Genomic DNA, 27,863 nt, shown 5'->3' with positions numbered 1-27,863 from the left:
AAAAAAAAAAAAAAAAAAAAAAAAAAAAAAAAAAAAAAAAGACAAATGGGTCGGTTTACTTGCACGAGGAACATATCAGAATTGATTCGATGCTCAGCGGTCGGCCAAGAGAGGCTCTCGTCCGCGGAATCTCCGGCGACTCCGCATCCCCCGCGTGCGATATCGGTGCAAAATCTTATCAGATCATCTTATCGATCATCAGCCTTCCTCTCCGCCTCGTCTTCTTACCCGCTTTGCAGATTTGCAGATGTTTTGCGAAAGGCAAGTCGTAAGAGCACAAGGACTCTTTGGCTTTTAGTCATCCCCCTTTTTTTGGCTCTTGAACTCTCGTTTTGTCTCGCCATGGCGCTTCTCTCGGACAAGTTCCGCATGTACGCGAAGCTCCTCCGCTTCCTCCTTCCCATGCTCAGCCACCGCTTCTTGCAAAAGGTGGGCGCAACCATTCATCGCCTTACCTACACGGCTGCGCCGGATGCGAAGAACGTCGTTGTCGTCGGGGGAAGCTTCGCCGGCTTCTTTGTGGCTCAGCAGCTCGTGACGAGTCTGCCGACCGGGTACAGGGTCGTGCTCGTCGAGAGAAACGAGCACATGCACTACGTCTTCAATTTCCCTCGCTTCTCTGTCATGAAGGGCAAGGAGCGGACCGCGTTCATCCCCTACACGGGGCTGGAGAACATGGCCACGCCCGGGGCGTACGAGAGAAAGCACGCGACGGCCGAAAGGCTCGAGAGGAACAAGCTTTTGCTGTCCGGCGGCGAGGAGATCGAGTTCGCCTATTGCGTCGTCGCCACCGGGGCGAAGCAGCCGTTTCCGGCGCGGCTCGACGTCACCGGCACAGACGCGGCGTGCGAACAGTTGAAAAGAGCGCAGAGCTCGATAAAGAGGGCCGGCAAGATCGCCGTGGTGGGTGCGGGAGCCGTTGGCGTGGAGATGGGGTAAGTCTGCTTCCGAACCTCGCACTGAATCCTGCCTGACAGTTGCATAGTAAGTGGCATTCCTTGCAGGGGTCGAGCACAAATGTCAATGTCGTCGTCGTCGTTGTCATCGTCGCCGACGAAGGAGATTCGAGCTTGATTCAGATGAACGACGTCGGAAAAGAAGAGCGTTTGCTTGGCATTTTTCTGGGAGATGTGATCAGGAGGCCTGCTAATGATAGAAACGACATGCAGCTACCGATATCAAGGCTTATTACCCAGAGAAAACGGTGACCCTGGTGAGCTCGCGAGATTGTTTGCTGCCGGGATTCGGCGTCAAGCTGAGGGAACACGCGTCACAAGCGACTCGACGGCTTGGTATCGAGGTGATTCTGAATGCTAGACCGGAGATCTGCGAGCCGAGCCAATACGGTGGCATGCAGCAGCTCGTGTTCAAGGACGGAAGGACTGAGTGCTTTGACTTGGTAGTAAGTTTTTACAGCCTGGGACCAATACAAGAAATTTCGCTGATTGTACATCAGATTCCTTGCACAGGACAGTCACCTAACGCATCCATTGTCTCGAACGTTTCCCCGCGTTCAATCTCCAGCAAGACTGGCCGAATCTTGGTCACACCAAGCCTTCAACTTGCAGATCCCGAGATGCCTCATGTGTTTGCTTTAGGCGACGTTGCAGACAGCGGCGGGCCGAGAATGGGGCGCGCAGCCTTCTGTCAGGCACGTGTCGTAGCTCAAAACATCGTCGCCTCGATCAAAGGCGGCGCGCTCAGGGCGTACAGGCCCGAGGTTGTCGTCGAAGGTCTTATCAAACTCACCCTGGGAAAGGTACGTGTACATGCCCGACTCTTTGTGGACGATTTTCTCACAGACAGATTAAGACCGAGTACGTCGTAGACACGTGCGATGCGGATGGAAACGAGCTACTTTATTCCGCATCGGATGGGAGTGAGGACCTGGACATTGCCCGAGCATGGGAATTGTACGGTGTGCACTGCGACGCAGAGGCACTCGCAGAGAAACGACGGTCGTAATATTCGAGACATAGTGATCGTACCATTCTCTTCGATTCTAAGTTGCTGCTGGTGTCCCGAGGAGCACCTGGATACGTATTCAACCGCCTGGCAGAGTCATTTCCAATTTAGCTTTAAGAATCTCCTACAAGTGCTAGACTTATATATTTCTTATTATGTGGATTGTCCAGTTGTATAATTCCATTGGGTTTAAGTTATATATATATATATATATAAATTCAGGAAATATAAATCAAGATCGGCTTGAATCAAAGGTACGCGTACCTGTGCCATTCCTTGCAACTCTGTGTCGTGGCTTCGTTACGGCAGTGTCAGCATCAAAGTCTCTCTGCATTTGTAATCACCCGTGCCCTTAAAAATAGGCATACAACAGGCTACCGGTTTGATGATCAAAGTTCTCCCAAATCGACATTCGTAGATTTAGAAAGCGCTCGAAGCCCGCGTCTTCGGCATGTGTGCGTATCCGATCCCGTGCGGAATCGTGTCCGCACGATTTTTAATCCACGCTTTGTCAACACGGCAACATTAGTGTTATCCGCACGACGAGGAGGATTGATGGAAGATGCTTCCCTATAACCTTGCTCGCGCGTACGCCAGAGATCTAGTATGCAGATAAGCAGGCTGGCCGCGGCATCGACATTCACACTGCCACTTTTTTGGGCCACGAAACTTGCAGCGACTAGTTCTTGGTCAGCGGCTCCGATCGTGCAAAACTCACAACAACCTTTCCTCTTTGCTCCCAACATGACGCGTGGAGCGGTGATTTCTCTGTCACATGGAGGAGGTCCTATGCCTGTGTTGGGCGACCCGGCACACAAAGAGATCATCAGGTCTCTGAAGACCCGCGTGCCGGAGATCTTGCGGCTCAACACAGATGAGCAACCACGGGCCATTGTGATCGTGACGGCGCATTGGTCCGAAAGGCGACCCACCATATCCAACGGGATCAAGCACAAGTTGTACTACGACTATGGCGGATTTCCGCCAGAGTCCTACAGGTTGAAGTACGACGCAATGGGAAGTCCCGACGTTGCAAAGGAGATTGGAGACGCGCTGTCGAGCGCAGGATTTGAGCCAGTGTTCGACTCCGAAAGAGGTATTTGGTCTCTCATTCTACATGAACGTATCCGAATGTAGCTGCTTACGGTCATCAGGCTGGGATCATGGCGTCTTCATCCCCATGTTGCTCATCAACCCCAGCGCCAACGTTCCCATCGTCCAGATGTCGGTGCTCTCGTCGGAAGACGCGTCCGAGCATTACAGGATGGGACAGGCGCTGTCGAAGCTCCGCGACTCGAACGTGGCCATCATCGGCTCGGGTTTTGCTTCCTTCCACAATCTGCGGCTCATGTTCAGCGGCATCTCTTCCGACCCGGCCTTTCAGGCGCGCAACGCCGCCTGGAACAAGGCCATCACCGAAGCCGTCTCCGAACCGGATGTCGAGAAGCGCGGCGAACTGCTGAGTAAGTGGAGGGACTTTCCTGGCGCCTTCGAGATGCACCCGTTACACGGCGCAGAGCACTTCCTGCCTCTCATCGTATGCGCGGGAGCAGGAGGCGCGGGCGAGCCTGGAAAGTATACGGACGAGTTCATTGGGCTGGACATGTACAGTTACTACTGGCGCTAAACACATTAATTTTGGTTCCCTTTCGAATGTCGTACCTGCGTGTTCCAAGCTTTTTGACAAGATAGATCCTTGCCGATCTAGTGCCAAAGACTTCAAAGACTTGAAGAGTTTTCAAATTTTTTTGAGCCGAGATTTTTTTCCACTTCCTCGTCATATTTATGTATTTTTTGCCACGAGGCGCAAGGAAAACAACACGTCTACGTTTTGTGGCTACGTTATTGCCGTTCTGTTCCTTTCTTAAGTAATTTCTTACCGGTATCTCGCTTCTCGCCCCGTGAGTTACGCTTACAATCTCAAGGGCAGCCATCCTATCCACTTGGACTCGGTAGAATTGGAGTTCCCCCCCTTATGATGGGATTTTGAGTGGGTCCTTCAGGGCTGGATACGCACCAGCCATGGCTGTCGCGTAAGCAATGCACGACATTTCGTAACTAGATTAGACAAGCTCATGCATTGATCTTTGTCATCCTTGAGGCTCCAAAAGTCTGATGTAGCACCGGGTAGCCGTGCATAAGTTCCGTGAGCATCGTCTGTTCTCAGATTGCTGTACAGACGTATGCTTCGGTGCCGAAATAGCCAAGCACCCTCCCTCCCGCTCTCACTCGCTCCGTTGAAAAGGACAAGGACTCACGATAACACACACTCATCTCGAAGCGCTGCACGCGCGGTTTTGCACTCGAAAAACAAGAAATCTCATGCAAAGTGCAAGCGGTGAACGTTCAAACTTCTGGATTGGTAAAGACAAGTATGCCAGGTTCACGTCTGTCATGTTCAACAAGGCAAAGCTAATTCTGGTCTGTAGGCGTTCGATTCTGTTCAGACAGCCGTATTCAAGAAACATTTCGCGCATCGGAAGGTTGCCAGACTGTTGTAGGATCGTCCTCAGCGCCCCAGCAGCTCCTACTTCTGCTGCTACTACTACTACTACTACTGCTGCTGCTGCTGCTGCTGCTGCTGCTGCTGCTTCCTATCCCATGATTTTCCAATCTCAATTTCCAAATCTTAGGAAGTAAAAGATCATGGGAACTTTGAGTTTGTTAAGATTGCGCTCTCTTCAGTCTCTCACTATTTCTCTACCTCGGAGGGTTAATCAGAGTTTGAACGGCGTCTGGAATATGCTTGCACTATAATAAATTACACCAAATTGACTAACTTACCGTAGCTTAAGTTGACCTGTTGACTTATTCAGCTAGTCCTTGCTCACGTAATCAGGACCTTTCCGCATTCAAAGTAACCCAGCAAGACTCAATCCTACGGTCACGCAAAGGTGATCAGTCAGCGGAGACAATTGCCATCCTGCGTAAGCTTGTCTGTCGTTGCTGTTCGATCTTGAGAATTAGCAACCTAAATAGTGCCAGAAGAGTAGTGAAGGGAAGAAGCCAAGAAGTCTTGTTCTGCCGTCCATTTCTTCGTCTATTCCTCCGCGCACGCACACACGGGATTGATGATCAATTCGCCGAAGGGCAGAAACTCAACCTATCCGCATTCGGTGCAGCCCGGACGGCCCTCCCGCGCTCTCAGGGTGTCGACTTCGCACTCGTCCTGCACTAGAGCATGCTCTCTCCGCTGTTCGAGCCATACTGGCTCGGAGAGCAAGGTTTTGCAGTCGCTGTCTCTGCCTTCGTTCAACCACTCCGCCTTGGCTGATGAAAATCACGCCTTTGGCGAGGCTTGGCACTTTCTTCACGCATCACAACCTCAAGTGCTTCGTCTGCACCAACAGCCGCAGAATTTGGCCATCCTTACGGACCCGCCGACCATTGTGGATACACAGACTGTTGACTTGGGGCAATTGCCAGGTTACGGGTTTCCTCCGGGAGGGCCATTGGTGCTGCGTTCGCCGAGTCCATCCCGCGCGCAGACCGGAGGTGGATTTGGTAAATATTTCGAGCCTCAAGGCGAGCTTCAGATCCAGCTTCAAACGCACTCGTTGTCCCAACACGATTTTGTAAACCCCGTGCCAATCTCTGCAAGGAGCGTGAGCATTCAAGGTGGCCAGAAAGAGGTGGTTAGCGGGGCCGCTCCTGACAACAGTGTCGTCATTACAAAGCGTTCAAAGACTTACGCCGATCTTTCGACCAGTACTCAAGAAATGTCAACAATGAGCACGAGAGCAGGGCAGAAAAGGAAAGCGGATTTGCAATCGAGGGAAGGAGTCGATTCTGGCTTGACATCGGTCTCGGGATCTTCGTCTGTGGCACCAGAGCATAACGTCCAGCATAAGTCCGAGATGTCGTTCGGAACGACAGAGGCAGGCTCGACTCGGGCAGTGAAGAGGCGGACAATGCAATTCAAGCATGATTCGGAAGCTGACGACGATGGCGATGAAGCGGAGGAAGAGGACGAGGCAAGGCCAATAAGCACGGCGTTATTTGCGCCTGGCCCAGGACAAGTGCAGAGTTCGTCAGCGCCGACGGCGAGAACGTCGGTTCCAAAGATCGAACAGTCAGACTCTCATGAGACACGAAGAATAGCAGAGGTTGCCCATCATTTCACAACGACGTTACCGGCGGGAAAGGTTTTCCCAATCCAGATCGGCTCAGAATTGTTTCGTTTGTCGGGTGCATCCATCTCTTCTGATTGTAGGTTTGTTCCTTTCTCTCATTCTTGCTGCGCTTCCGTCTTTGCCTCTTGCCTACACGCTTGTTCTGGATAGTCGCACATCCTGCCGTGTCTATCCGATGTTAGTCTCTATCCATCCTTCACCGATCTCATCACCGCCGCCACCAATACTATTTCTTCGTCCTTCTTCTCACTAAATGCCATTTCCGTTGTCATTTTTTCTCCAATGACCATGCATCGTGTAGAAACTTGTTTGAAGATGAGAAACAGACACCACTAACGCACTTTCCTCCTCAGCGCCTTCTTATTTCTCCCACTACTTCGGCGAACAGTTGATACAAACCGGCGGACGGGCTAGCCAGGTTAAAACTTTGTACATTGACCGAGATCCTAAAACCTTCAGCGACATCGCCTTGCATTTGCAGGGCTACTATGTGAAGCCACGTGACGAGGAACATTTTGTGCGGCTGTTCGCCGATGCACAGTTCTACTCATGTAGGTTTTCGATCCTTTACCTGCAAGTTGACTTCCCGTAAATATCTAACATCGTGCGTGTCTAAACAGTACCACGCCTGACCCAACAACTTTTCAAATCCGAAATCTTTGTTCAAGTGGGTGATCGACACTTCCAAATCCCCCGCGACCTGTTCTCCTCCCCAGGCGATAGCCCGAACTTCTTCTCTCTTGGATTTGCACACTTTTTTACTACTCCCTCGGAAGTTTTCCCCGGTCTGGATCGCCAGATGCTGCTCAGACCGCCTTCAATCTTGCCACCATCTGTTGCTAACCGATCGGGAGACGTCTTTGCAGATTTACTACGTATTCTGCAGGGTTACGACGTCAAGATTCGAGATGAAAGCCACCGCGCCGAACTACTCCGAGACGCCCGCTACTTTCATCTGAAGGGAGTCGAACAACGACTGATTCCTTGCAAAATATCACACAACGTACTACGCGGTCGTAGTGAGATCGTGGTACGTCTCGAAGATATTCGCCAATCTGGTGTAGGCTTCCTTCAGAAAGGGAAAATGCCATCATCGTGCCCCAAATTCCCCATGATGCAACAACCGGACGAGTTAGGTTCTGAAGTCGACAAAGAAGACTCAGTTCCCATTGGCTGGGTGACATACCAGCGCCCCTACGTGGACGATGCGGCTCATTATCTTGTTGTCGAGCTATCATCAGAAGAATCGACGCGTCTCGACATGGCTTCCATGCGAGCCTCTTTTTATGGTCAAACCAAGGCTCGGGTTGCCAGCCTGTTCGGTGTGGTAGCAACGAAACTAAATCTTCCTGCCATGGTACCCTTAGGGTTTATGATGATGCAATCTGGTGGAGGCATCGCAGCACAGCCTGTCAGCCCTGCCAACTCTGGAGTAAGTGGTGATCGTGTCCGCTTCAGCGTTGATCGTGATGCCTTTGTTGTCCTTGATGGTGATGAGGTAGAGTGGGATGACAATGACGAGAATATGGCAGAGACGTGTGCTTTATCAAAGTTACCCAAGGTGCAAAAGTGGAAACGAGAAAGAGCGCTAAACAAAGAGATGGAATGGCATATTCAAAGGGGGCAGTGGCGGCTACGTGTTGGACCAAGTCAAGATCTCGAGGCCGGCCAGAGCAAAGTTGAGGTCGTGCTCTGCGCAGTGCGCCTTGAAGGGTATACGAGAGAGATGTATCGCAACAGGGCAAGAGATTTCTTGGTGTGAAAAAACGTGACTTTTCAACACACAGATGAGGTTGGGGAGGGGGTGAGGAGTTACAGATACGCCATTGGATATGCTTCATTGACGACCGGAGCTGTGTTTGCATTTGGAAGCGTATCGGATACCAAAATAAGAGAGCGCAGTGGCTGCTCAATTTAGAAAATGGACTGAATGAGAAATAGTAGATACCATGTTCATTGACTGAGGAACCTGAGACTTTTTGCGTGAGAATTTTAGATTTACAAAAAGGACATATCCAAAACCAATATGTTCTCAACAGGAAAGCTCTCAAAATAATATGCATTTCCTTTCTGAAACTAGGTGGCCTTCAGGCTCACGTAAACAATACACAATCCTAGTAATGGATCTCAATGATAGCGTGGTTTCGTCTGATTCTACTTACCTAATCGACCCTTTCGATTTAATTTTGTGCGTTGAGCTCGATGTTACCACATGCAATCTACTGGAAATCGCAGACGTCGTGGCTTTCGGAGAACGACGGGACTAATCCGAGATTTTACTAGACAAAATCTGCTCCATAGCCTACCCCTCTCAATAGCGGTATTATCTTCCTCAGACGCTGCAAGATCTAGCCCAATTTTGATTGCCCTTTCTACTGCACTATTCGTGCCGCGCTCGGAAATCAAGCAGTCGAAAATACACACCACATACGGCTGTGCATATGCCCATGTTGGAGACTTGAGCAGCTAATATCTCTCGCGCGCGTACAAGCGTGGATTCTTCCTCGTTGAAGCATTGCTTCATGACCACTATTAATGATAGGGTCACCCTATAACTTACGATATGAACGCCGTTCCGCAGTTTGGTGACCATAACACATGATGCTGTACAGCCCTTGATCTTGGCGTCTGACATCGAAGATAGAGTGCAATTCTTTCGGCCTTTTTTGCTACCTAGACCGTGAAGTAGGCAGTCGCAAAGTTGTAGACATAGTTGCGACTACTTTCTTCATAGCACGGAAAGGAGTACTCTCATCTCGATCGAAACTCCTCTCGTGGACAAGCAGCAAATATAATCTAGGCTAACATTACATTTTGCATTTCGCTCAGTGGAAGTCATTCTTTTCCGCATTAATGTCATTTTCGAGGAACACGTTTGTCTTGTTGTTCATCTTAGGACCGATGTCCTCGCAGAGCAAACACAACACCAGTCCGAATCCTCCAAACCCGAGAGATGCCAAGGCCATCATCTTTAGTCCGTACGCATAGCTTTCCATGAATGCTACGCTCGCTGCGGCAATGGCGTTCGGGTTGATACCAGGCACTGCAGCGATGGCTTGAGCTCCAAGAGATAGGGCCGAGAGAAGCTGAGTAGCAGCGGCCTTTGTGAGTCCATTTTCCATGCCCGCCTTGACCACGAGATCGAGAGCTTTTTTCGACTGACTGTTTGTCAGTACGCTAGTATACACCGCGACGGCGAGCGAGCCGCCACCGAAACGAGCAACACCAGCAAGACCGCCGGAGGCGCCAAGATCGAGCTGCTCTACACCAAGCTGAACAAAGGCAACGGCTTCGTATTGTGCCCAGCCAAAGAAGAACTGCTGGCAAAAGATCATACCAATCATCAGGCTCTTGTTGTATGGGGTGACGAGCGCGAGAAGACCTCCGAAGACGACGGCGAGTGCGAATGAAATGATCAATGTGAGCTTCCAGTGTCCAATGTGATGCCCGGTACAAGCAAATATGAGCGCTCCACCGACAAGGCCTAGATTCGAAGGTAGAGTGAGAATGAGCGACTCGCTAACCGGGGAGGTCGGGGTGGTGTAAAACACGGATATCATAGTCTGTTAATCCTTAGCTTGAAAAACGTCTGTGGACGTCAGGCTTTTAAAACTTACAGGCCAAGCAATGCCGGCTGAATAATAGTACATCGTGATAACGGCCCCAAACATGAAAGGGACTGTGAAGGACCTTCCCCAGTGATAGGAAAATATCTGTGGCGGACAGAGCTTGTAAGGCACACTTGAGACATTCTCCCAAATACCAAACAGCACCAAGAGGCCAATACCGGAGCACAGTGGACCGAGAACAATGGCGGAACTGGCATTGCGGTACGTTGTGTAGACTATGCCGATGAGAGTCAAAGCGACACCGCCGGTGACAAGAAGCGCGCCGACGTAATCCAATCCTGCGATGGCCTGCTTCCAGGGCACACCACGCGGGTGTTTGGGAGGGACATAACAGAAGTATATGCCAACGAAATTAATGACCATGCAAATAAACGAGGCCCAGTAGACCCATTGCCAGTTGCGGCTGGTTGCATCCTTGATGGCATATCTTCCTATGATGGGTCCGCAGATGAGAATTGGAAACAAAACGCCGTCCGAAATGACGATTCCAACGTGCTTCCAAATTGTTAGCGATGAGATGTTCAAGTGTGGAGGCTATCCACGTTCGGCGGTGGAATCATCAGGTTCTTACACGATACTTGTTCGGCATCAGTTCGGGAACGCCGATGAGACCCAGTTGGCTCATACCGGACGAGAAACCCAGAATGGCCATGCCCGCAATGAACTGGTCTGATCGATGTGAGGTCGCACAGACGATGGATCCAACAGCGGAAAGGGCATTTCCAACGAGGACGATGATACGACGGCCAAAGAGATCAGAGTTTGTACCGGAAATCAAGAAACCAAGAGCGCAACCGGTTGTGAAAGACGACACAAACCAAGCACTTGATTGAGTATCACCGAACTGAGCGGCGAGGACAGAAATCATGGGAGACGTGGTAGGCACAGGCCAGAAGGAGATGCCGATGGAGGAGGAAAGCAAAAAGATGGCGATCCATGTTTTCCAGGTAGTATCTATTGTGGTATCAGGCTCGCCATCGGCAAGTCTGCTGTCGTGATGGTGATGATCGTCAGCATATATGACATCCGTCTGCTCGACACCGGATTTCTCAAGATCTTTTGATGAGCCCATTGCGACGAGATCGCGACAGAGATGGAGAAACGTGTAAAGATGGAAGGAGGGGGGAGAATCATGGGCACAAACATGTATCCATATATACTCTACACCTGGAAGACCACTGCCTGTACAATCGTGCTTTGAACCATACACTTCATTGATCTAAAGCCTCCCAAGAGCATATTGTGCGAACACTGCCAATGGGAGAGGGGCAAGGCCTTATTCTTCGTTCACTAGTGCTGGAACAGGAAAATATCTAGCCGCTGAAAGCATGGAATCGAACATCGAGAGATAACATGTCTCGGTTCCTGCGCTGGCGAATGCGATCTGGGAATTCAAGAAAGCCAACGGAAAACAAACTCCTTTGATGCGGTTAATGGCTCCGACAAACTTGGCTGTGAGGCTAACCCCCGCATATCCACTTCAACCCCATCAGCCTGGGAGATCTCTCCAAGCCTTCCCCACGGGTCCTCGAGTGGAGATAGATTCAGCCCCAAGGCGTGCTGGCAAGGCTAGCGGAAAATGCTCTCCATGCCAAAGCGCAGTTCGTTCAAAGCGATTCAGGATCAACGTCTTCACGCGATAAATCTGACTCACGGATCTAAAGAGGAAAAAAAAAAAAAAAAAAAAAAACACATACTTCCAAAGTCTGGGTTCTTCATTGTGCCAGCGCCTATTGGTCCGTAGAAATCGATCCGAAAGAGACATGAGGGGAATTGGACCGGCAGCTTTGTTTTGGCTGGCCGTGATAGAAATCGGAGTTTTGTCATGACGCAAGACCCCTTACTCGTTTCAACTAGGACTTGCAGAGTGTATCTGTACTCTCTCCTGATGGAGATGAAGCCAGGTAGCCGGTTTCAATAACAAATCTTGACTCGTCTTATGCCCTCGGAGGAATCTCGTTTTTCGCGCATTTCCATTTTTTTTGGCTTGTGCTAGTTACCGGACCTTTGAGAGCTGGAAACATACGACGGCGTTCGATATGTTGGACAATTTGTTTTCTCCAATGAACGAGAGATCCGTTCTTCTAAGGTCTGCAGGAATGGAAGTGGAAAGGAACTTTGGCATGTATCATCGTCTCCCAGATTTGCGCCTGGTAGAGAGCGCAGAAGTCCTGCAGTGGTGTGGACGATGGGAAACAAGTATTTACATCAACTTCATTGTTCAAACTAGACTTGGTAGACAAAAACACCAAGTTTTGACCTTTCAAGCCCACTATCATCGCTTGTGACTAGGGCGCCGCATCGCCGTGTTTGCTGCAGATACAAATTGAGCGAGAACCAGCACGCATGGAAACCACTACGCTGAAACTATGAGCTTGGAAGAATTTAGACACTCAGATTTTTTTTTTCTCTTGAAAAATTTGGTATTAATTAGTTCCTACGTGTAGAACTGAATTTCTTAGCTTACATTTTAGACTGCGCTTCCCATATCATCATTAGCGGTAGTGACAGTTCAAAGCCACTAGATCCTCAAAAACCTCGCTAATGCACACAAACGTAAAGTTGAACCCGTCGTTTCCAAGAATCTTTTTATGGCGTTTCTAGTGCAAAAAGAAGGGATAATAAAAACTTGTTAGCCCTAGTTGACTTGCAAAGTCAATCTGGATACAAAAAGTGAAGGGGAAATGGCCACGGGCTGACGAGACATCGAAACTTCAAAAGGAGAAGTCGTGTCCAACCCGTCCGCCAAAATCGGCATAGTGACCTTGTCCGAGAAGGTCAACAAGACCTTTACCTGGGAGAGCGGAGTACGAGGCATCGATGATAGCGGCCTGCAACGGATCCCAGTAGGCCATCTGCGGCTGCTCTTCGGCGCTGGAGTCGCTCTCGTTGACGTTTTCGGGCACACTTTGCGTTCGATCATGTACTCTTGGGGCCTCGAGCAGCTTTTGTGGCGGAACCTGTTGGGTGTTGGCCGCTGGTTGCATGCGAACAGTCACATGCATTGGGATGTGGTCTGCACTGCGCGGAAAGTCGGCGTAAAACTCGGGCCATCGCTTGAAAATGTCCGGCCGCATGGTCCAGGCATTGATGTCGCTTATTCGGCTGTCGAACGAGTCCGAGATTTTGTATTCGCCAGTCTCCAGGTTTCGAGTGTAGCAGTCGCGGAACTCGTATGGCCAGTTGATCTTCAGCGAATTGCAAAAAAGGTGCCAGAATATGTTGCCACAGTATCGATGCTGATGGAACACGAACCGTTCACGAAGCCCAGGCCTGTCAACGTTAGCCTGCTCACGTCGAGTTCTTACTTTTGGGGATGGAAGGCCTTACCATGCGAAAAAATCTATGGCGTAAGAGTGAGCCATGCTCTGCGACGGTCTTTGCAGATACCAGGGTGGAACCTTTTCCCTCTTTTCGATGGTTCTTACTGTATGATACCGCAGTAACGTATGCATTACCCTCATGATGGCGAGGCGTTCTCGCGGATCACATCTGCCAAAAATAACCTCGTCAATCTTCCGAAGCTTCGTCCAGGAAGCAGGCAGCTTTCCTCCGTATCTCCTTGCGACTGCGTCCCAACCCTCTATCAGAGCGCGGACCGGGGTATCCTCCGCAATGGCATCCTCAAGCTCATTCTCGTCACGTGACAACTGGCAAGGTCTTGTTAGAACCTCGTTTGCATACCTCCACATGTTTATCGTGGAGCCGTAGCTGGCCGTGGCTGCTTGTGAACAGCACTCACATTCCTCGTCAGCATCGGCTCGAGGAAAGATCGGATCGTCGATCAGGCCGTTCATACTGTCGTTGACAAATGGCTCGTCCAAAGGCGGGGCGGGTCGGATTGTGACTTGACTCTCGGGATGCGGGCGCTCCACAGAATGCAGGTATTGCACGTCGCCGTCGGGCGATTCGACCTTGTGAATTGGCTCCGTGTCCGGTGAGGAGTTCGCCCGATTGATTCCGGGTCCACAAGGCCCGATGCCTTGCTGGGTTCCGCTCAGGATATTTTGGTGGCTCTGGATGGAGTTTTGGATGCTCTGCAGCGTCTTAACCAGAGTGTCGCGCTCCTTTGCCATGTCTGACAGCTGTTTCATCAACGTGGCGACCTGCCCGGTGGAATCTTGCTTTCTGAAGTCCTCGACTAGGCCTTCTAGGTAGGCGATCCGGTTCTTAGTCCTTTCGCGAGCGATCCGCTGGCAACGCCTGTCCAGTTCTCGTTTTCGCATCCTCCGCGAAGTGGCAGTGTCGGCATTTTTGCCGTCGTCCGCATCTGGGGGCGGGCTCACCGCCGTTGCGGCCGGTGTTGGATTTTCCGTGGTCGTGTTGCGTCGCGCTCTCGTCGCCATAGCGATTTTGCCGAAGACGTCGAGCTGCTGCAGCGAGTGAAAAGAGGATAGGACGTGAAAGGAGGATGGATGGTTCTCCGGAGTCTGGGGAAATGAACTCGTTCGTCATCAGATCGGCCGGCGCTGCTGCGGATAAGCTTGGGCGTGCGAGGCGCCAAGCGACTGACGGACCTGGACCCTTGTTCCCAGACTTTGTTCGTGCGTGCGGGGAGAAACCGGGGCATTAGTGCTTCGTTACCGAGTCGTAGTCTTGCTCATGAAACCGCAGCACTGCTGGTCCGCTGCCGTCAAGAAGGCGGACTTCAACTGCGCTCCTCCTGCGTCCCATTGGGCCACAGCACTGCTGAGACACACGGTGCAGAGCATTTGCACGTTGTGTGCTGGGATCCGCTGGTCCGACCAGGGCGCGAGGAGAGTCAACCATGCAGACTCTCGACGCGCCCACTGCCCAGATCCCACCGTGAAGGCACGCTCTGCTGGTCCTATCCAGTGCTCTCTGCGCAGTCTTGTTGACCACCAAACTCGCGGCATCACCTATTAGACTTATTGGCTGCACCACCGACGTCCCAGGGGCTGCTGATCATGGCTGGCAGCCCTCGTATTCTCAGTTTCTCAGCGCTGCATGTTGCCTTTCAACGAGGGGCATCGGGGCCCCGGGCAGGCTGTGCCGTCAAGAGTGGATATAGGCTATACAGCGGCATGACCAGGCGGCTAACCGCAGACGGGTTCCGCCCCAATGGATGACGATGATGACAATGAGACTAGCGCGCGCCACTGCCCATCTTTGAACTTCGGCGGCTTGCGGATGCAGTGATCCAGGCCAGTGCTCGCCTAAAAGCGCTCTCTCGTTCTCATCACGGCAGTGATTAGTCCACTTCAAGAAGCAGGGTTTGCCAAGCGCAGAACAGGCGAGATCTTCTTTCGACCTGTGCCTTCGTCGTGGGATGTGTGAAAGATAGTCCATGTGGACGTTCTCGTGCCGGCCTTCTACGTCGACGTTGGCAACCTCGCTCTGCGTCTGAGGAAGCACACTGCAAGGCCGTTGCAAAGGTGGAGAGAAGCACGGGTGGCCCTTGTATGGTCCTGTGGCATTGATCACAGCTCGATCTAGGAGCAATTTCAACAACAATCCTTTCGTCACGCCGGCTAAGCCCTTGGTTACGGCTGGTTACGGCTAAGATGATACCGAGCCACGGAAGCGCGTAAGGTTGTTTTGCGATCTGATGCAGGTCCTCCACGTGGCCGCCTGTGGACTAACTTGAGTCTTACTGAATTCTGAAGTATAACCATGGTCCTGGTCCTTGACCTGCCTCCGCGGCGTCCGCCACTCCCTTTTGCGAGATTAGTTTTGCGCTCAAAGCGTTCTTTGAGAAACATAGCGCTGCCGATTATTACTTCATGCTCGTTGGCTGACAGTAAGTTGACATCTCTGATCGTGCGTCACAGTCAAAGGGTGCTTCCTTGCTGGCTGGATGATGTGGAGATGAAGCGCACAAAAATACCACCATCTCCCCCCCTCAGTTGGGGCGTCGTTTTACACCTCTGACACTCTGTGCTTGTGCTACAGGTACATGACTCTCACGCAGAGGTCACAAATTGATCGGCTGCATTATCCTTGACATTTTCCAGTCAACGTGTGTGATGCCTACGCAAGATCCAGTCTTGCGGTGTAATTGGAGGGTGTGCAAATCATCTTTTTCAAGCAATTTCACAAGGCTTGATGAGATTGCAAAACCCACGTCCCGCAAGGTCGCAAGCAGGTGAATTCATAGCCTCGAAAGAAATGAAGGAAAGTTCACTTTTTCTGCTTCTTTCATTCAGTCATATCTGTGACTGTTGTGTTATCTAATGTGAACCAAGTTGACTCACGCAAAGAAGAGAGAAGATGTTGCAGAATGATATGCCGAGCGGAGCTCATTGGCACGGGGTAAACCATTGAACAAGCAAAGAGAATGCTTGGACGTGTGCTAGCTATCCCTCTGCACTGAAAATGTAAGACTGTACAAAAAACAACGATAATGGGATTGACCTTGGGCTTTCGCATCAATGAAAGCACGTGTTAATGCGTCTAAGCAAATCTCGTAGTTCCTCTACTGGCAGGTCTATCCCCAAAAACTCCACCGCTACACGAATCTGACGCATGCTTGACAACTCCTCCGTGAGGTCGAAGAGTTTATGGTAGCAACGGTATCGGCAATTATCTTTAGCGGATAAGAAGTAATTACGTACTGTTGTCCTCTTAAATTTGGATAAAAACCTACGGCCTAATTACATTCGGTAAATGTACACTTTGACCAACCACGCTTGTGGTTTTTTTTATGGTTCAGACCGAACCTGTCTGAACAGTGCGGATTCTACGAACCTCTGGTTCCGCACAATTGCTTTGACTTTTATATTTATATTTATATTTTCTTTTTTTTCTTCCCTTTCCACAAACATACAGCCGAGATCAATTATACGTGCAGATAAAGTCTTCAGGTTCTTCAGCCTCGCGCCGCTGATACGTACGCATTCTTTTACTGCCCCAGAATCGTTTGATCGCACCGTGCGCCTTGAGCGCCTTGTGTTACGTCTATAGGGCACGCTAAGAGATTGCAATATCAAGTGGACTTTGCTCCCAGTGCATGCTGTTTTGATTTCACACTGTGAAAGCCGCCATGACATTTCCAATGCCACGTTTTGAACGCTACGTCCGTTTTTTGAGAATCCGTTGCTGACAAAAGGTGGCTTTGTGCAGCTGTATTCCGTATCGACAGAGAAGGAGATTTATCATCGCTCAGATGGTTTCAGGCCTGCGTCCTCGTGCTCAGTCCGTCTGCCTAGACTCTTTCGGCCTCTGGAACGGGAATAGTGTCCTCGGAGCCATTAGGCGAGATCGATCACCTCTTGGGCATGATTCAAGCAGCATCGTCGGAAGATCCGCTCAAAGACTAAAGCTGATCCAGTCTAGACGAGCGTTGCGCGGCATCATGCGGACAAAGAATTGCGGAGCGGGGAAGAGGGAGAAGATCACAACCCGGCGACATGCGGTCCTACGGCACAACTGTGCATCCCCATTCGTTCTGTCGAATTGTTTGCGTGTGAGGGAGAAAGAGGATTCATTTTTTTGTCGTGTTAGATTCCGTTATCTAGAATGTCGACCGGAATGATGTTATTAGTCCTGCTCAGTTTTCTGCATCGCTGAAACCTGTCCACTCTTCGCAATCATGTTGACGATCGGCTTCCGTCGGATTCACTCCCCTTTGTTCTCCTGAAGTGATACTCCCTCGGCAGCGCACAAATCCGGCAACGAAGAATCCCATTGTCCCATCCTTGGTTCCTTTCTCGCACCGGATACAAGCATCTGCTATCTCGGCTGCAGCTGTTTTTGACAGGCCCGAATCAAAGCCAAGACAAGAGTCCACATCTCCTCTGACATGCCATTCTCGTAGACCAGCAGGCTGTTCATCGCGCCGCATAATTTGCCATCCCCGCTCCACTGCAATCGTCGACGTAAGAGCTCTCAAAACAACCAGCTCATTTTCTTCAGAATGTATACTGCATGTCGAATAGGTGATACGTGAGGCCCGAGGAAATTGCATTGCTCGTAAGACGAGCTGTAGTTGGAACGCCGACAGTGCGCGGAGTCTTTCTTTAAGAGATACATCATCCGTGACCAGTTCGCTTTCCTCAGCATCATCACCAACGTCATCATCATCGATATGTACTGAAAGTGAGTTGGGAGTAGCAAGAGCATCCTTTCGGTTCTTGGCTGTCTTCCTGACATTTGAGTTCTTGCACGAAGTGGGTAGATGCATCGTTGGTTCATCATCTCGACCTACAATGCCCGTGCCAGAACAGCTCGGGTCGAGTAGCAGAGAACCTACGTCTTTCAATCCCGGATCATCCAAGTCCACGCTTAAGAAATCCTTGCTGCCAAAAACTGTGATTAACTTGTCGCCACCTGCTCGAGCAACCATCGTCTGCAACACCCGACTGCGTTGAGAGTTGCGCTCAAATGCAAAAATTTTGCGAGCGTTACCACGGCCAGCGGTTTGATATAGCAGCGCTGCCAAGTGCGTAGTTTTATTTCCTGGGGCGGCACACGTATCGATAATATCGCCGTTGCATGTTGCAGGGTTCAAAAGGTACGCAGGAAAGCAGGACGCCTTGTCCTGGATAATGAGCTCTCCTTTCCGATATGATTCAATCTGCGTCATATCATGTCCCGGAGCCAGTGCTAATAAGTCCGGGACGGTGTGATCGACATAGAGTACTTTCTCGCGTGGTGATGCTTGTTGAATCTCGGAAAGAGTTTCAACACGTCGATAGCCATGGAAAGCCGTCCCAAGTTGAGTCTCAAGCGTTGTGCGGAGCGAATTCACACGAACCCATCTAGGATGAGGATATGAGCCGGTCACGGGTTGGTTAGCGCCATGAATTTGGCTTTCAACGTGTTTCCGAAATGCTTCTATTGTCCCAAACCCATGTCGAATCCGGCATCTTGTGAATTCTGCTGATAGCCGGACCTTATGTCTCTCAATTGCTACACGAAGGGGGTGATTTCGTGGCGCGGCAATGCCACTACTCGAGACGAGAAGGTCGTGCACCAGGAGTACAGCTAAAGCCGGAGAAAGCTGCAAGATGGTCGGTCATACGCATATAGAACAGAAAATTTGATCTTACCTTTCTCTCATGGCTTAGAATCTGGCTGCGATCGATTACATCCTTCAGTATTGGGGACCATTTCAGCGATTGTACCAAGAGCGCATAAACTTTGGCGGGAGGGTTCTTCAAATTCCGGCTGCCAAAGACGCGAGATTTGAGTGATCCACCTTGTCTATTCTCGTTTGTCAGAATAGTGCTTGCTTCATGATAGAGCGACATCACATCTATCTTCTTGTCGTCTAGACGCTCCAGACCAAGCTGGCGTACATTCGTAGCTGAGTGCCCGTCGTGGAGTTTGCGCAAAGCCTGGACTTGGCGCCACTTTTGCTGACTCAGCATGCAGACCTTTCAACAGCGTGTATTCGATTCCAACGACAGTCGAGAGAAAAAGCACCTGAATTCAATCAAATTGCAGTGTGAGGGTACTAGTAGACATACAAAGGCAAGATGCCTAGCATAGGATATGGAAAGGAGCGTCCTTGTGTGCAGAAAAGTCTCGGATTTTGGAATCAAGAGTGAGAAGAATTACGAACCGTTCCTTCGGTGTGCTTTTTGCTCTGGTCGCATCTCCATGAGATATGCCGATGTGATCCAACCCATCTTGTGTATTCCGTGTCATTTGTTCGTTGCGAAATCATAGTTTGTAGCCAAATATCCTGATTATTCACGGCTTTCTCACTCGAGGTCGGAGTCAATGTGCTCACGACTTTATTTCCTTCTTCTTGTGATCAGGCAAGCCAGTCTATACTTTCATGCCCATTGGAAACGTTTCCTTTGGGGGCAGAGATTCGGATCCTTAAACATTGTTTTCACATTTTTATGCTGTTTCCATTGAGCTTACGGAGCGATGTCTGATTAACTATGCTAATCTCATCGTCCTCTCCTTGGCACACGTTGCAACGTACTAGAACAAATAATCAAAGAGAAGAAGTGCCAGAATTGAAGACAAGGAGTGGGAAATTTGCTCATTCTAGTCTTCCTACGTTGCCAGCAGTCGATGGGAGCTGGTAGTGCTTCTGCAAGCGAAAACGATCTTGTTACTGCTTCATGAAGGGACAGAATTATTGTTGGGGAGTTTGAAGCCAGCCTGAACAACAAAGTGGGGTTCCATACCTGCCTTTGCCTTTTACTGTAGTCCCGCCACGCTTGCGGTCTCAAGTACAGTCCATTTGGCGACGGAGAAGGTAATTCACTTGCGCTTGTATTTCGACTTTGGTCGTTGTCAAATGGCAATGCTCACATCCGAGTCCAAGAAAAAAATTTGGATCAATATGCCTCAAGAACATGCTCATGGGAAATTTATCGGGTTCTTCCTCTAATCAATATCAAAAGAGAGCGGAGAGGGCTTTTTGAACTGTCCAATCGATCCTATCGAAAACTATACGTCAAACTGAGTGTTACGGAGAGATTACAGAGTTTTGCTCACATGTAAACACCTCTCCGGCAAAATTTTTTCAACAAATTATGTGGGCACGAGAAGATTGGAGGAAGAGAACAATTTCGTGAATCGGGAGGGTTGACGATCAAGCCTTTAGAGGAGCAGATCAATATGAGGCATGCGGATAAAAAGCAAGAGTTGAATGTGTGAATCACGGATCTTCGAGGAAAAACAGTTCGATGGTTGCTTGACTGGAACATGTTCGGGATGTGCTTACTTGAAGGGTTAAAAGAGGAAATGGAAGACATGCATTTCCACGTTTCATATTCGAGCGCGCAACAGGCGATACAGTTCTATCTCTACGCCCCGCATGTAACTCGTCGGAGGAAACAACCGACTTAGTGGTGGTCAAGTGCATATCTTCGTCATCTTCCCAGGTTTCAAGTCCCGACCACGCCGCCATCAGCTTTAGACTTTCATCTGGGTAAGACCGTGCTTCCAGACGGCAACATAGGGGGTGATGCCGTCCTCACGATAGTTGAGCAAAACAACCATGCCATCTGGATTCATGCTCTCGCCGGTGTAGAACTCCCAGTCCTTGAACGAGGCAACAACCTTCTTGGCATAGGCTTGTCTGTCGAGAGGGTTACCATCCATGCGTCCCAAGAGAAGCAGCAAAAGACGTCGGGTAGGAGTCGGCAAGAGGTGAAAAGAGGTTTACTTACGCGCCCTTCTCGAATGCAGCAATCTCAGATTCGTCGGCACCATTCTCCTTCAGCTTTTCCTTGACCGACTTCATGTAGCCTTTGAGATATGCGAGGTAACCTTTCTTGTCGAAGTTTGTAGGCTGCAAGCGGAACGAGTAGACGACATCAATCTTTGTCTCGACCTGGTCGTCGGTACCCTCATCGGCTTCTTCGGCAGAAGCGTTGGCACCCGTGTCGAAGGTTTCACCGCCAACCTTGATGGTCTTGCAATCGGCCTCATAGACGGCACCGTCGACCTCCTTGAGATCGAAGACGTCAGAGATGATCTCGTCGTCGGTGAGGATGTCCTGCGTTGCGCGGGCTAAGTCAGCGTTGATTCATGTTGGCAACGTTGTCGTGAAGGAAGAGACAGGCAAGGTGGGGTAGCGGAGACGCAGAAGTCAGAAAAAAAATTGAGCGCACCTTGTAAATGATCATGCTGAAGGGTGGTGAAAGAAAACGAGAGGGACTACGGGCTTGTGCAAGATGAGGTAAAGAGTAAAGGGGGAGGCGGGCGGTGAGGAGCTGGCTTGCGAGGGCGAGAGTGTGACCTGAGGAAGAAGGAGAAGGCGAAATTTGATGCTCGAAATCCACACAGAAATCGTTCTCGAATCTTTTTTGCTACGAGTCGACGGCCCCGCCCACGCACATTTGCTGGTGGCGGGGCACGTGTATTGCAGCCTCATTGCCTGACACCGCGAGCGGGCTCAGGCATGTTCAGGCATGGTCTGGCATGATCAGGCACTTTCGGCACTCTGAGGCAACAAATCAAAACCTCAGGCATAAACATGCACATGCCGATCGGTGGATCGGGCTGGTCAGGCATCTTTGGTCAGGCAGCAAAAGGCACGTTGGTAAGGCAACGAACGCTCCTTCCTTCCTGTGAGTCTCGAGCCCCAGCAAATCCAGTACTACGAATACGCATTCTCGTGCTGTGCTTTACGCTGGCCTCGCTCCGTCTCTCTGCCCTTCCCTGGGGCGAGCCACGACTGGGAACGCAAGCATAATTCGTCGTGCGCCCGCCCCAGAGCGCCAGTCGATCAGATAAACTGTATTTCATACTAGTGTCGATGACAATCAAAAAGCCCGCCCAGCTGCCGTGCTGCAGGGCACGTACGGGACCAGTGTAGCTCGCTGTGCTGACGTAGAATCGCTGGAACTTAAAAGTGGCGCAACTTTGGATCCGTCCGGCTCGTCCGAAGCCGCATTCATCTCTCCATCAGCGCGTCCAGAACATCTGCCAATTTAATATTTTCTCTCCTCACACCACCTCCAACTTCTTGTATCTCCATTGTACACACTCGACTCCCACCGTTGTTCGCTCCTTGTCGCTTTTTTGTATCAACACTGTGCCAGCTGTTGCTTTCTTGCTTGGTGCTGGACTCTTCAATCACCTTCCTGGCGCGCAGTCGAATGCGCGGCATTCCTCGCCTCCCCTTAGCGCAGAACGTAGTCGGCTTGCTTGACGCTCTTGATTTTGACTGCGGCCGATCAGCTCAGCTCGGCACGTCTGGACAAGCTGCACACGTCCGCCGTACCTTGAACGTATAACTTTCTCGTTCCTTCTCTCTCCCTCCAGATCTCTCGCACACTTGGGTCCCCCTTTTCATTTCTCTCCTCTTCGAAGCGATGGCCTCCAACTTCACCGTCGACTCCCTGCCGCCACTGCCCGAGTACGAGCTCAAGCCTCTGCCTCCTCTGGTCCCGTGGGCCTCGGATCTTACCTTGTCTCTCGCTGCACCGATCGTAACCTATTGGGTCCTGTCCATCTTCTTCCACATAATCGATGTTTACGACGTGTGGCCGCAGTATCGCCTTCATACACCGCAGGAGCTGCTGATGCGCAACCATGCCTCGAGGTGGGATGTCTTTCGCGACGTCATTATACAGCAGATAATTGAAACTCTGGCTGGCATTGCCCTGTCCTACTTTGATCCCGAACCTATGTACGGCCGGGAAGAGTACGACATCGCCGTTTGGGCTAGGAGGATTCGCGTCCTGGAGAAGGCTGTGCCTTCGATTCTTGGAATGGTTGGCATCAACGCTGCGGCCTTAAGTAAGAACTGGCAGGTTTCGGCACCGATCTTGGCAAGCGTCGTGGCCGGCGGCAAGTACCCTATGCAGACAGCTCTCATCAACGGCGAGCTTACTCTGGCGCCGGCCTTTGCGGCATGGGAAATCTGGGTAGCAAAGGCCTTGTACTACGTCGTCATTCCCGGCCTGCAGCTACTTGGTGCCATGATCGTCCTCGACACCTGGCAGTACTTCTGGCACCGTGCCATGCATCTCAACAAGTGGTTGTACAGTAAGTCTTTACCTCCCAACCTGTTGCAGCGTCTTTGCTTAGCTCTTTTCAGCTACCTTCCACTCACGACATCACCGTCTTTACGTGCCATACGCATATGGCGCTCTATACAATCATCCCGTCGAAGGCTTCCTCCTCGACACGCTCGGCTCTGGTGTCGCCTATCTGGTCATGGGACTCTCCACGCGCCAATCGATTATTTTCTTTGGCATCTCGTCGGCCAAAACCGTCGACGATCATTGCGGCTATAAGCTTCCGTGGGACCCATTCCAGCGCATGTCATCCAACAATGCCGCCTACCACGACATCCACCATCAGAGCTGGGGTATCAAGACCAACTTTAGTCAGCCCTGGTTTACATTTTGGGATGCGTACATGGGCACCATGTGGCAGGGCGAGATAAAGAGCAAATATGAGAGACAGGCCATTGCTGCCAACGGCAAGTGGCTAGCCGCACAGAAAGGTATAAGCGAACCAGAACACATGAAACTCGAGGGCGAAGAGGATGCTGGCATGAGAGCCTCCGGACGCTAAGTTGGACCAAACCCTAAGGCGGAAAGAGCGTTATCGCGGTCAGGTGCCGGATGCCGATCGAAATGTTTGATTCGAACCGTCTGTATTTTGAACTAGGAATGTCCTTTTACCACAACGCAACTCATTGTGCCACATATCATTTGGATGAGTAGGTGGGTGGCGTTTGTCATCTTTGGCGTACCATGAGCCAGTGTATCAGTATGCTCTTGAAGCGAGACAGAGCAGCAATAATAATAGTAATGAAGTCCATACTTTTTCATTTTCCAGCGCAAATCAGCCCGGAGACCGTGTTGACGTTTCCGGGCAAGACAAAGCCTCAAGACAGTATGCAGATTGCAAGATTAGGACAAATCGTCAAAAAAGTCTTTTGTGTGCTCATGCCGGTCATATTAAATTTTACTAACATTGACGGTACAAATGGGACATTACCGCTCTTTTCATCTTTGACCTGATAGTCCGGCCTCCGGATCTGCCCTGCCACGAGACGAGGCCCGACTGATCTGATCCCGTTCTGCGTCCCAAAGCTCCTCCACTGCCGAACTGTCGCAGTTCAGCCAGTCATTGACGACCAGGCCGTTCCAGGCTTGCTCGAGAGCGCGTTCAGCGCCGTCCCTTCTTTCTTCTTCATCTTTTTCTTCTTCCGGACAATTCGCGTTCTTCGACCTCGTGGAGGACTTCTCGGCATAGGACTTCTCGGCATAGGCCATCTCCTCACGGTCGTTTTCAAACAAGGCTTCCGCAGACGAAGCGTTGCAGTTCAAGTAGTCGTTGACAAGCAGTCCGTTGCCTGTCGTCTCCAACTCGTGCTCCCGCTTCTCGCGCGGGGACAGCGGCGTCTTGTCTACTTCGACGTCGGCGAGACGGGCCGGCGGCGTGTTCGATAGCCGCTCGAGCTCGCGGCGCTCAGCCGCCCAAAGATCGCTCGCTGCTGAGGTGTCGCAGTTCAGAAAGTCGTTGATCAGCAGTCCGTTCCAGTTGCTTTCGAGCTGATGCTCCAGCGCTTCGCGCTGCCGTTTGAGCACGCTCTGGTCAACGCTCGAGTTTTTTGCATGCACGTCGGTCATATTTGTTGAAGAGGTACTCATGTAGTATCGTTGTCTGGGGGTTTGATTTGGACTCGATGATGTGGATGTTTGATGTCAATATATCGAGGATAAATTGGATCGAGCATTGTGCGCAAACTTATATCATATACGCAGCGATTACTCTCCTTCAATGCCATACCTACATGTGTATAGCCGTCACTGTGAGCGTCTGGCTGACTACTTTTCGTAGGATGGTGTGAGCGTTGGTCACGAGCGAGGCAGGGAAAAGCCAACCGACGAAACTCACGCCACTTTGTTTTTCGACCCCTCAAGTCGTTCATCCCCAGTTCAATAGGCTGTGCATCTTGTCTCAACCCGACTTCTGGCGTTCGGACACGGAATCTGATCGGCTCGTTATCATCTAGCGTTGGTATTTGCTTGCACGTACGCCTGAAATATGTTGAATTGATTGCTCCGCTGTCTACAATCGACAACGCGAAGTGGAATATCACCTGATGATTACGGATAACCGTCGAAAAGAAAGCACTTTTAGCGTAAAGCTGACCTCGGGCCATAGCGACGCTGCACCGTTGTAGAAGACTTATCCCATTGTTTCGAGAAAGTGAAAATCTTTTGCCTCTAAGTTGTCCGACTGGTTTCTTGCCCAAGGGAGTTAACACACCCTCCTTGTCAGTCCGGACTGTGTCTCAGAGAAGAGTCTGATTTGTTCTACGCTGTGCTAATATTCACATCAGTTCTGAAATATGCTGTCCCCATAGACTCTCCGGCACGCTGCGTTGTCCTCGAGGTGACGCATGAACGTTTTAGAGCTCTAATCCACTGTATTTTGGTTGACAAGCTGTTATGTTGCTTGAAGTTATCTATCGGGAACAAGCCAGTCCCGCCTTGAGGCATAACTTCAGTCCTTGAATGTCATGAGAAGTTTTTAGTTGATATATTGTCATTCTTGGTGGCTGTACAAGCAAATCCTCTCAGTTTAGTGCTTTCTAGACACAAAAAAAATTAGGAGAGCACTCTTCGGATCACTGATGATGACTTCGAGTACAAGGCGTAAACTCGGGTCGCCGTACTAGCTGTTTCAATGGAAGTGGCGTGAGCGCTTTCCAGACCGTGAACTCCGATCTTACAGCCTTATTGCCTTAGATGCTCAAGGCACCGAAGGCATCAAAGCTAGAGGAGATCGCTTGATCGAAGGGTCGTCCTGCATAATCCGTAATGGCTCATTTTCTTGACCGTACTCCGTAGAGCTTCATGGTTTCATGATGCAGTACACCTAATTGGTATCTGTCTACCGAGTATGCATGGTGCACCATCCCACAATATCCCCTAATACCGTTCTCGATGTTGGGCTGGCTGAATACGTTTATACCTTTTGCCGATCCAACACGGCCCATCTGGCGCGATGTCGCTCTCTCGACGATTTTGCTTCTGCTGATGTATGTTGCGCCAAGGATCGATTTCGATGCGTTGGTCAGAAAACGCTCCGCTGACAAGGAGCCTGCCGTGAATGTCTCACGCCCCGACACTCGTACCGAGAACCTAGAGCTAGACGTGAATGAGTTCGAGGATCAGCATGAGGATTCACGGAACGATCCAGCTGACGAATCTGACGCCGTGGAACTACAGGCAGACTCCAATGAGGTGCATTTAGGAGAGCATCGTCAGATGGACGATGCCAATGATGAAGGTCCAGTTCGACATCAGCCGCGAGCAAGGAATACCAACCGCGAGGTAGGCTCGAAGAAAGCGAAGTCCATTGCCCGTCGGAATCAGCAGCGAGCTTACAATGAATGGCTACGGGAGCAAGGCGACGCGCAACGCGCAGAATGGGCCCGTGACGAGCACGAACGGCAGGCGGAGCTTGCTGCTGAGAAGCAAAGGCGGGCAGCAATTGACGCCAGGCTCCGTGAGAAGGAGAAGTCGGAGCGAGAAGCTAGAAGAGCCAAAGAAGAAGTGGAGAGGCAGGCAGAGCTCGAGGCAACGCAAAAGGCGCTTTGCTTGATTGAGCAAGCGCTTGAGGAGAAGAAATGTAGCAACGTCAATGATGTTGCTAAATCAGTCAAGAGGAGTGAGGAATGGGTGCGACAACTGGCTAGACGGGAAGGGTTACTCGGTGTCAAACTCATCAATGATGAGAAGACGGTCGTCATGCTTACCAGCAGTGGTTGGATTATGCGGGTCGACAAGACGAGAATGGACAAGGTCTATGCACAAGCAGCAGCAGCATGCAGCCGTGGCGATGGTAGAATCACATGGAGTGAATTAGGAAGGATGTTGCAACGGCAAGTTGTGGATGCAACATGATATCAGCAAGGCTTATGACCCAGGAGATCCAATCCAAGTCTGCGAACTGACCAATTGTAATGCCGACGGAATGTGGGATTTGGATCCTGGCCCACATTATCTGCGCGACTGCTCTGGACTACCATATGGCCCGGCGGTAGGGCGACGTAACACTCCGCATGTCGTCTATGACAGGTTCGCACGTGTTCGCTTACCAAACTTAAGACTTGTGTTGAAGCGATGCGGCTCGCAGGCAAATCCTCCCATCCTGTGGCTTTTTCAAATCGCCGTCGTACCAATTCGTCAAAGTCTATGAGGACTTGGAATTAAAGAGACTCTGCTTTGCCAGAACAACCGGAAGGAACGCTCGCATTGATTTATGGCTTGTCTGGGTGAACGTCTTCTGTTCGCTAGAATGGCAGCTTTGTAGCCACTTGAGAGAAGGCGCAACTAATATCATGAACATTGCCCAGCAAGGATTTAGTGTCCTTCACGCAATGCGACTAATATTTCTTTTATGTTGTTAATTTCAATGACTTCGCGTGTTTGCGCACTCCATTGACTTAGAATGTCGTTGTATATCTCGGACATGATTTTGGATACGACAAAGTCCGCCTTAGCTCCGAAGGTCCGAACTGTCCGACGGATAGTTGAAAGACATCTTTACTCCCGACGTGAACAAATGGAGCATTATCCACTCCTTTCAGAATCACCAAAGAGAGGGGGGCAAGGCCACAAAGTCCGTGATGATAGCGAGCAGATACGACGTCCCGGGAGGACCAAGGTATAAAAGAGTCGCGAGGGAAAATGAAGAGATGAGCTCATTGAAGAAACGCAACCGCACAACTCGA

The 27,863-nt window shown here is 50.6% G+C and overlaps 10 protein-coding genes across 11 annotated transcripts; 5 read left to right on the top strand and 5 right to left on the bottom strand.

Annotated features, from left to right (window-relative positions):
* Nucleotides 1-342: 342 nt before the first annotated feature.
* PV09_08647 (uncharacterized protein) lies at nucleotides 343-1,965 on the top strand (the record flags this gene model as incomplete). The annotated part of the gene is made up of 5 exons (XM_016362574.1): nucleotides 343-935; nucleotides 986-1,104; nucleotides 1,170-1,402; nucleotides 1,457-1,759; nucleotides 1,813-1,965. The coding sequence occupies 5 exons, from the start codon at nucleotides 343-345 to the stop codon at nucleotides 1,963-1,965; spliced, it is 1,401 nt and encodes a 466-aa protein (XP_016209587.1).
* Nucleotides 1,966-2,483: 518 nt separating this feature from the next.
* PV09_08646 (uncharacterized protein) lies at nucleotides 2,484-3,801 on the top strand. The gene is made up of 2 exons (XM_016362573.1): nucleotides 2,484-3,061; nucleotides 3,120-3,801. Exons 1-2 carry the CDS (start codon nucleotides 2,572-2,574, stop codon nucleotides 3,590-3,592), a joined length of 963 nt encoding a protein of 320 aa, XP_016209586.1. The 5' UTR covers nucleotides 2,484-2,571; the 3' UTR covers nucleotides 3,593-3,801.
* A 773-nt stretch (nucleotides 3,802-4,574) lies between these two features.
* PV09_08645 (uncharacterized protein) lies at nucleotides 4,575-8,089 on the top strand. Its single transcript, XM_016362572.1, has 3 exons — nucleotides 4,575-6,174; nucleotides 6,452-6,649; nucleotides 6,719-8,089. The coding sequence occupies exons 1-3, from the start codon at nucleotides 5,037-5,039 to the stop codon at nucleotides 7,858-7,860; spliced, it is 2,478 nt and encodes an 825-aa protein (XP_016209585.1). The 5' UTR covers nucleotides 4,575-5,036; the 3' UTR covers nucleotides 7,861-8,089.
* Nucleotides 8,090-8,923: 834 nt separating this feature from the next.
* On the bottom strand, nucleotides 8,924-10,799 carry PV09_08644 (uncharacterized protein; the record flags this gene model as incomplete). Its single annotated transcript, XM_016362571.1, has 3 exons — nucleotides 8,924-9,661; nucleotides 9,716-10,222; nucleotides 10,299-10,799. The coding sequence occupies 3 exons, from the start codon at nucleotides 10,797-10,799 to the stop codon at nucleotides 8,924-8,926; spliced, it is 1,746 nt and encodes a 581-aa protein (XP_016209584.1).
* Nucleotides 10,800-11,760: 961 nt separating this feature from the next.
* PV09_08643 lies at nucleotides 11,761-14,180 on the bottom strand. Of its 2 annotated transcripts, XM_016362570.1 has the most exons (3): nucleotides 13,058-14,180; nucleotides 12,195-13,000; nucleotides 11,761-12,137 (listed from the first exon to the last, which is right to left on the bottom strand). In XM_016362570.1, the coding sequence occupies exons 1-2, from the start codon at nucleotides 14,071-14,073 to the stop codon at nucleotides 12,442-12,444; spliced, it is 1,575 nt and encodes a 524-aa protein (XP_016209583.1). In that variant the 5' UTR covers nucleotides 14,074-14,180; the 3' UTR covers nucleotides 11,761-12,137; nucleotides 12,195-12,441. The 2 variants fall into 2 exon arrangements, with proteins under 2 accessions (XP_016209583.1, XP_016209582.1); XM_016362569.1 differs by having other exon boundaries at nucleotides 11,761-13,000.
* Nucleotides 14,181-16,294: 2,114 nt separating this feature from the next.
* PV09_08642 (uncharacterized protein) lies at nucleotides 16,295-19,059 on the bottom strand (the record flags this gene model as incomplete). Its single annotated transcript, XM_016362568.1, has 2 exons — nucleotides 16,295-18,689; nucleotides 18,739-19,059. The coding sequence occupies 2 exons, from the start codon at nucleotides 19,057-19,059 to the stop codon at nucleotides 17,238-17,240; spliced, it is 1,773 nt and encodes a 590-aa protein (XP_016209581.1). The 3' UTR covers nucleotides 16,295-17,237.
* A 526-nt stretch (nucleotides 19,060-19,585) lies between these two features.
* PV09_08641 (uncharacterized protein) lies at nucleotides 19,586-21,454 on the bottom strand. The gene is made up of 4 exons (XM_016362567.1): nucleotides 21,268-21,454; nucleotides 20,824-21,152; nucleotides 20,147-20,732; nucleotides 19,586-20,088 (listed from the first exon to the last, which is right to left on the bottom strand). The coding sequence occupies exons 1-3, from the start codon at nucleotides 21,280-21,282 to the stop codon at nucleotides 20,567-20,569; spliced, it is 510 nt and encodes a 169-aa protein (XP_016209580.1). The 5' UTR covers nucleotides 21,283-21,454; the 3' UTR covers nucleotides 19,586-20,088; nucleotides 20,147-20,566.
* A 212-nt stretch (nucleotides 21,455-21,666) lies between these two features.
* Nucleotides 21,667-25,756, bottom strand: PV09_08639 (uncharacterized protein). The gene is made up of 2 exons (XM_016362565.1): nucleotides 25,016-25,756; nucleotides 21,667-24,948 (listed from the first exon to the last, which is right to left on the bottom strand). The coding sequence occupies exon 2, from the start codon at nucleotides 24,766-24,768 to the stop codon at nucleotides 24,121-24,123; it is 648 nt and encodes a 215-aa protein (XP_016209578.1). The 5' UTR covers nucleotides 24,769-24,948; nucleotides 25,016-25,756; the 3' UTR covers nucleotides 21,667-24,120.
* Nucleotides 22,058-23,942, top strand: PV09_08640 (uncharacterized protein). The gene is made up of 2 exons (XM_016362566.1): nucleotides 22,058-23,149; nucleotides 23,202-23,942. The coding sequence occupies exons 1-2, from the start codon at nucleotides 22,474-22,476 to the stop codon at nucleotides 23,681-23,683; spliced, it is 1,158 nt and encodes a 385-aa protein (XP_016209579.1). The 5' UTR covers nucleotides 22,058-22,473; the 3' UTR covers nucleotides 23,684-23,942.
* A 314-nt stretch (nucleotides 25,757-26,070) lies between the features above and the next one.
* PV09_08638 (uncharacterized protein) lies at nucleotides 26,071-27,033 on the top strand (the record flags this gene model as incomplete). Its single annotated transcript, XM_016362564.1, has 1 exon — nucleotides 26,071-27,033. The coding sequence occupies one exon, from the start codon at nucleotides 26,071-26,073 to the stop codon at nucleotides 27,031-27,033; it is 963 nt and encodes a 320-aa protein (XP_016209577.1).
* Between the last annotated feature and the right edge of the window lie 830 nt (nucleotides 27,034-27,863).

The sequence above is a fragment of the Verruconis gallopava genome, assembly GCF_000836295.1.
Source record: "Verruconis gallopava strain CBS 43764 unplaced genomic scaffold supercont1.44, whole genome shotgun sequence".
Taxonomy (NCBI): domain Eukaryota; kingdom Fungi; phylum Ascomycota; class Dothideomycetes; order Venturiales; family Sympoventuriaceae; genus Verruconis; species Verruconis gallopava.
This window is presented reverse-complemented; position numbering and strand designations above follow the sequence as displayed.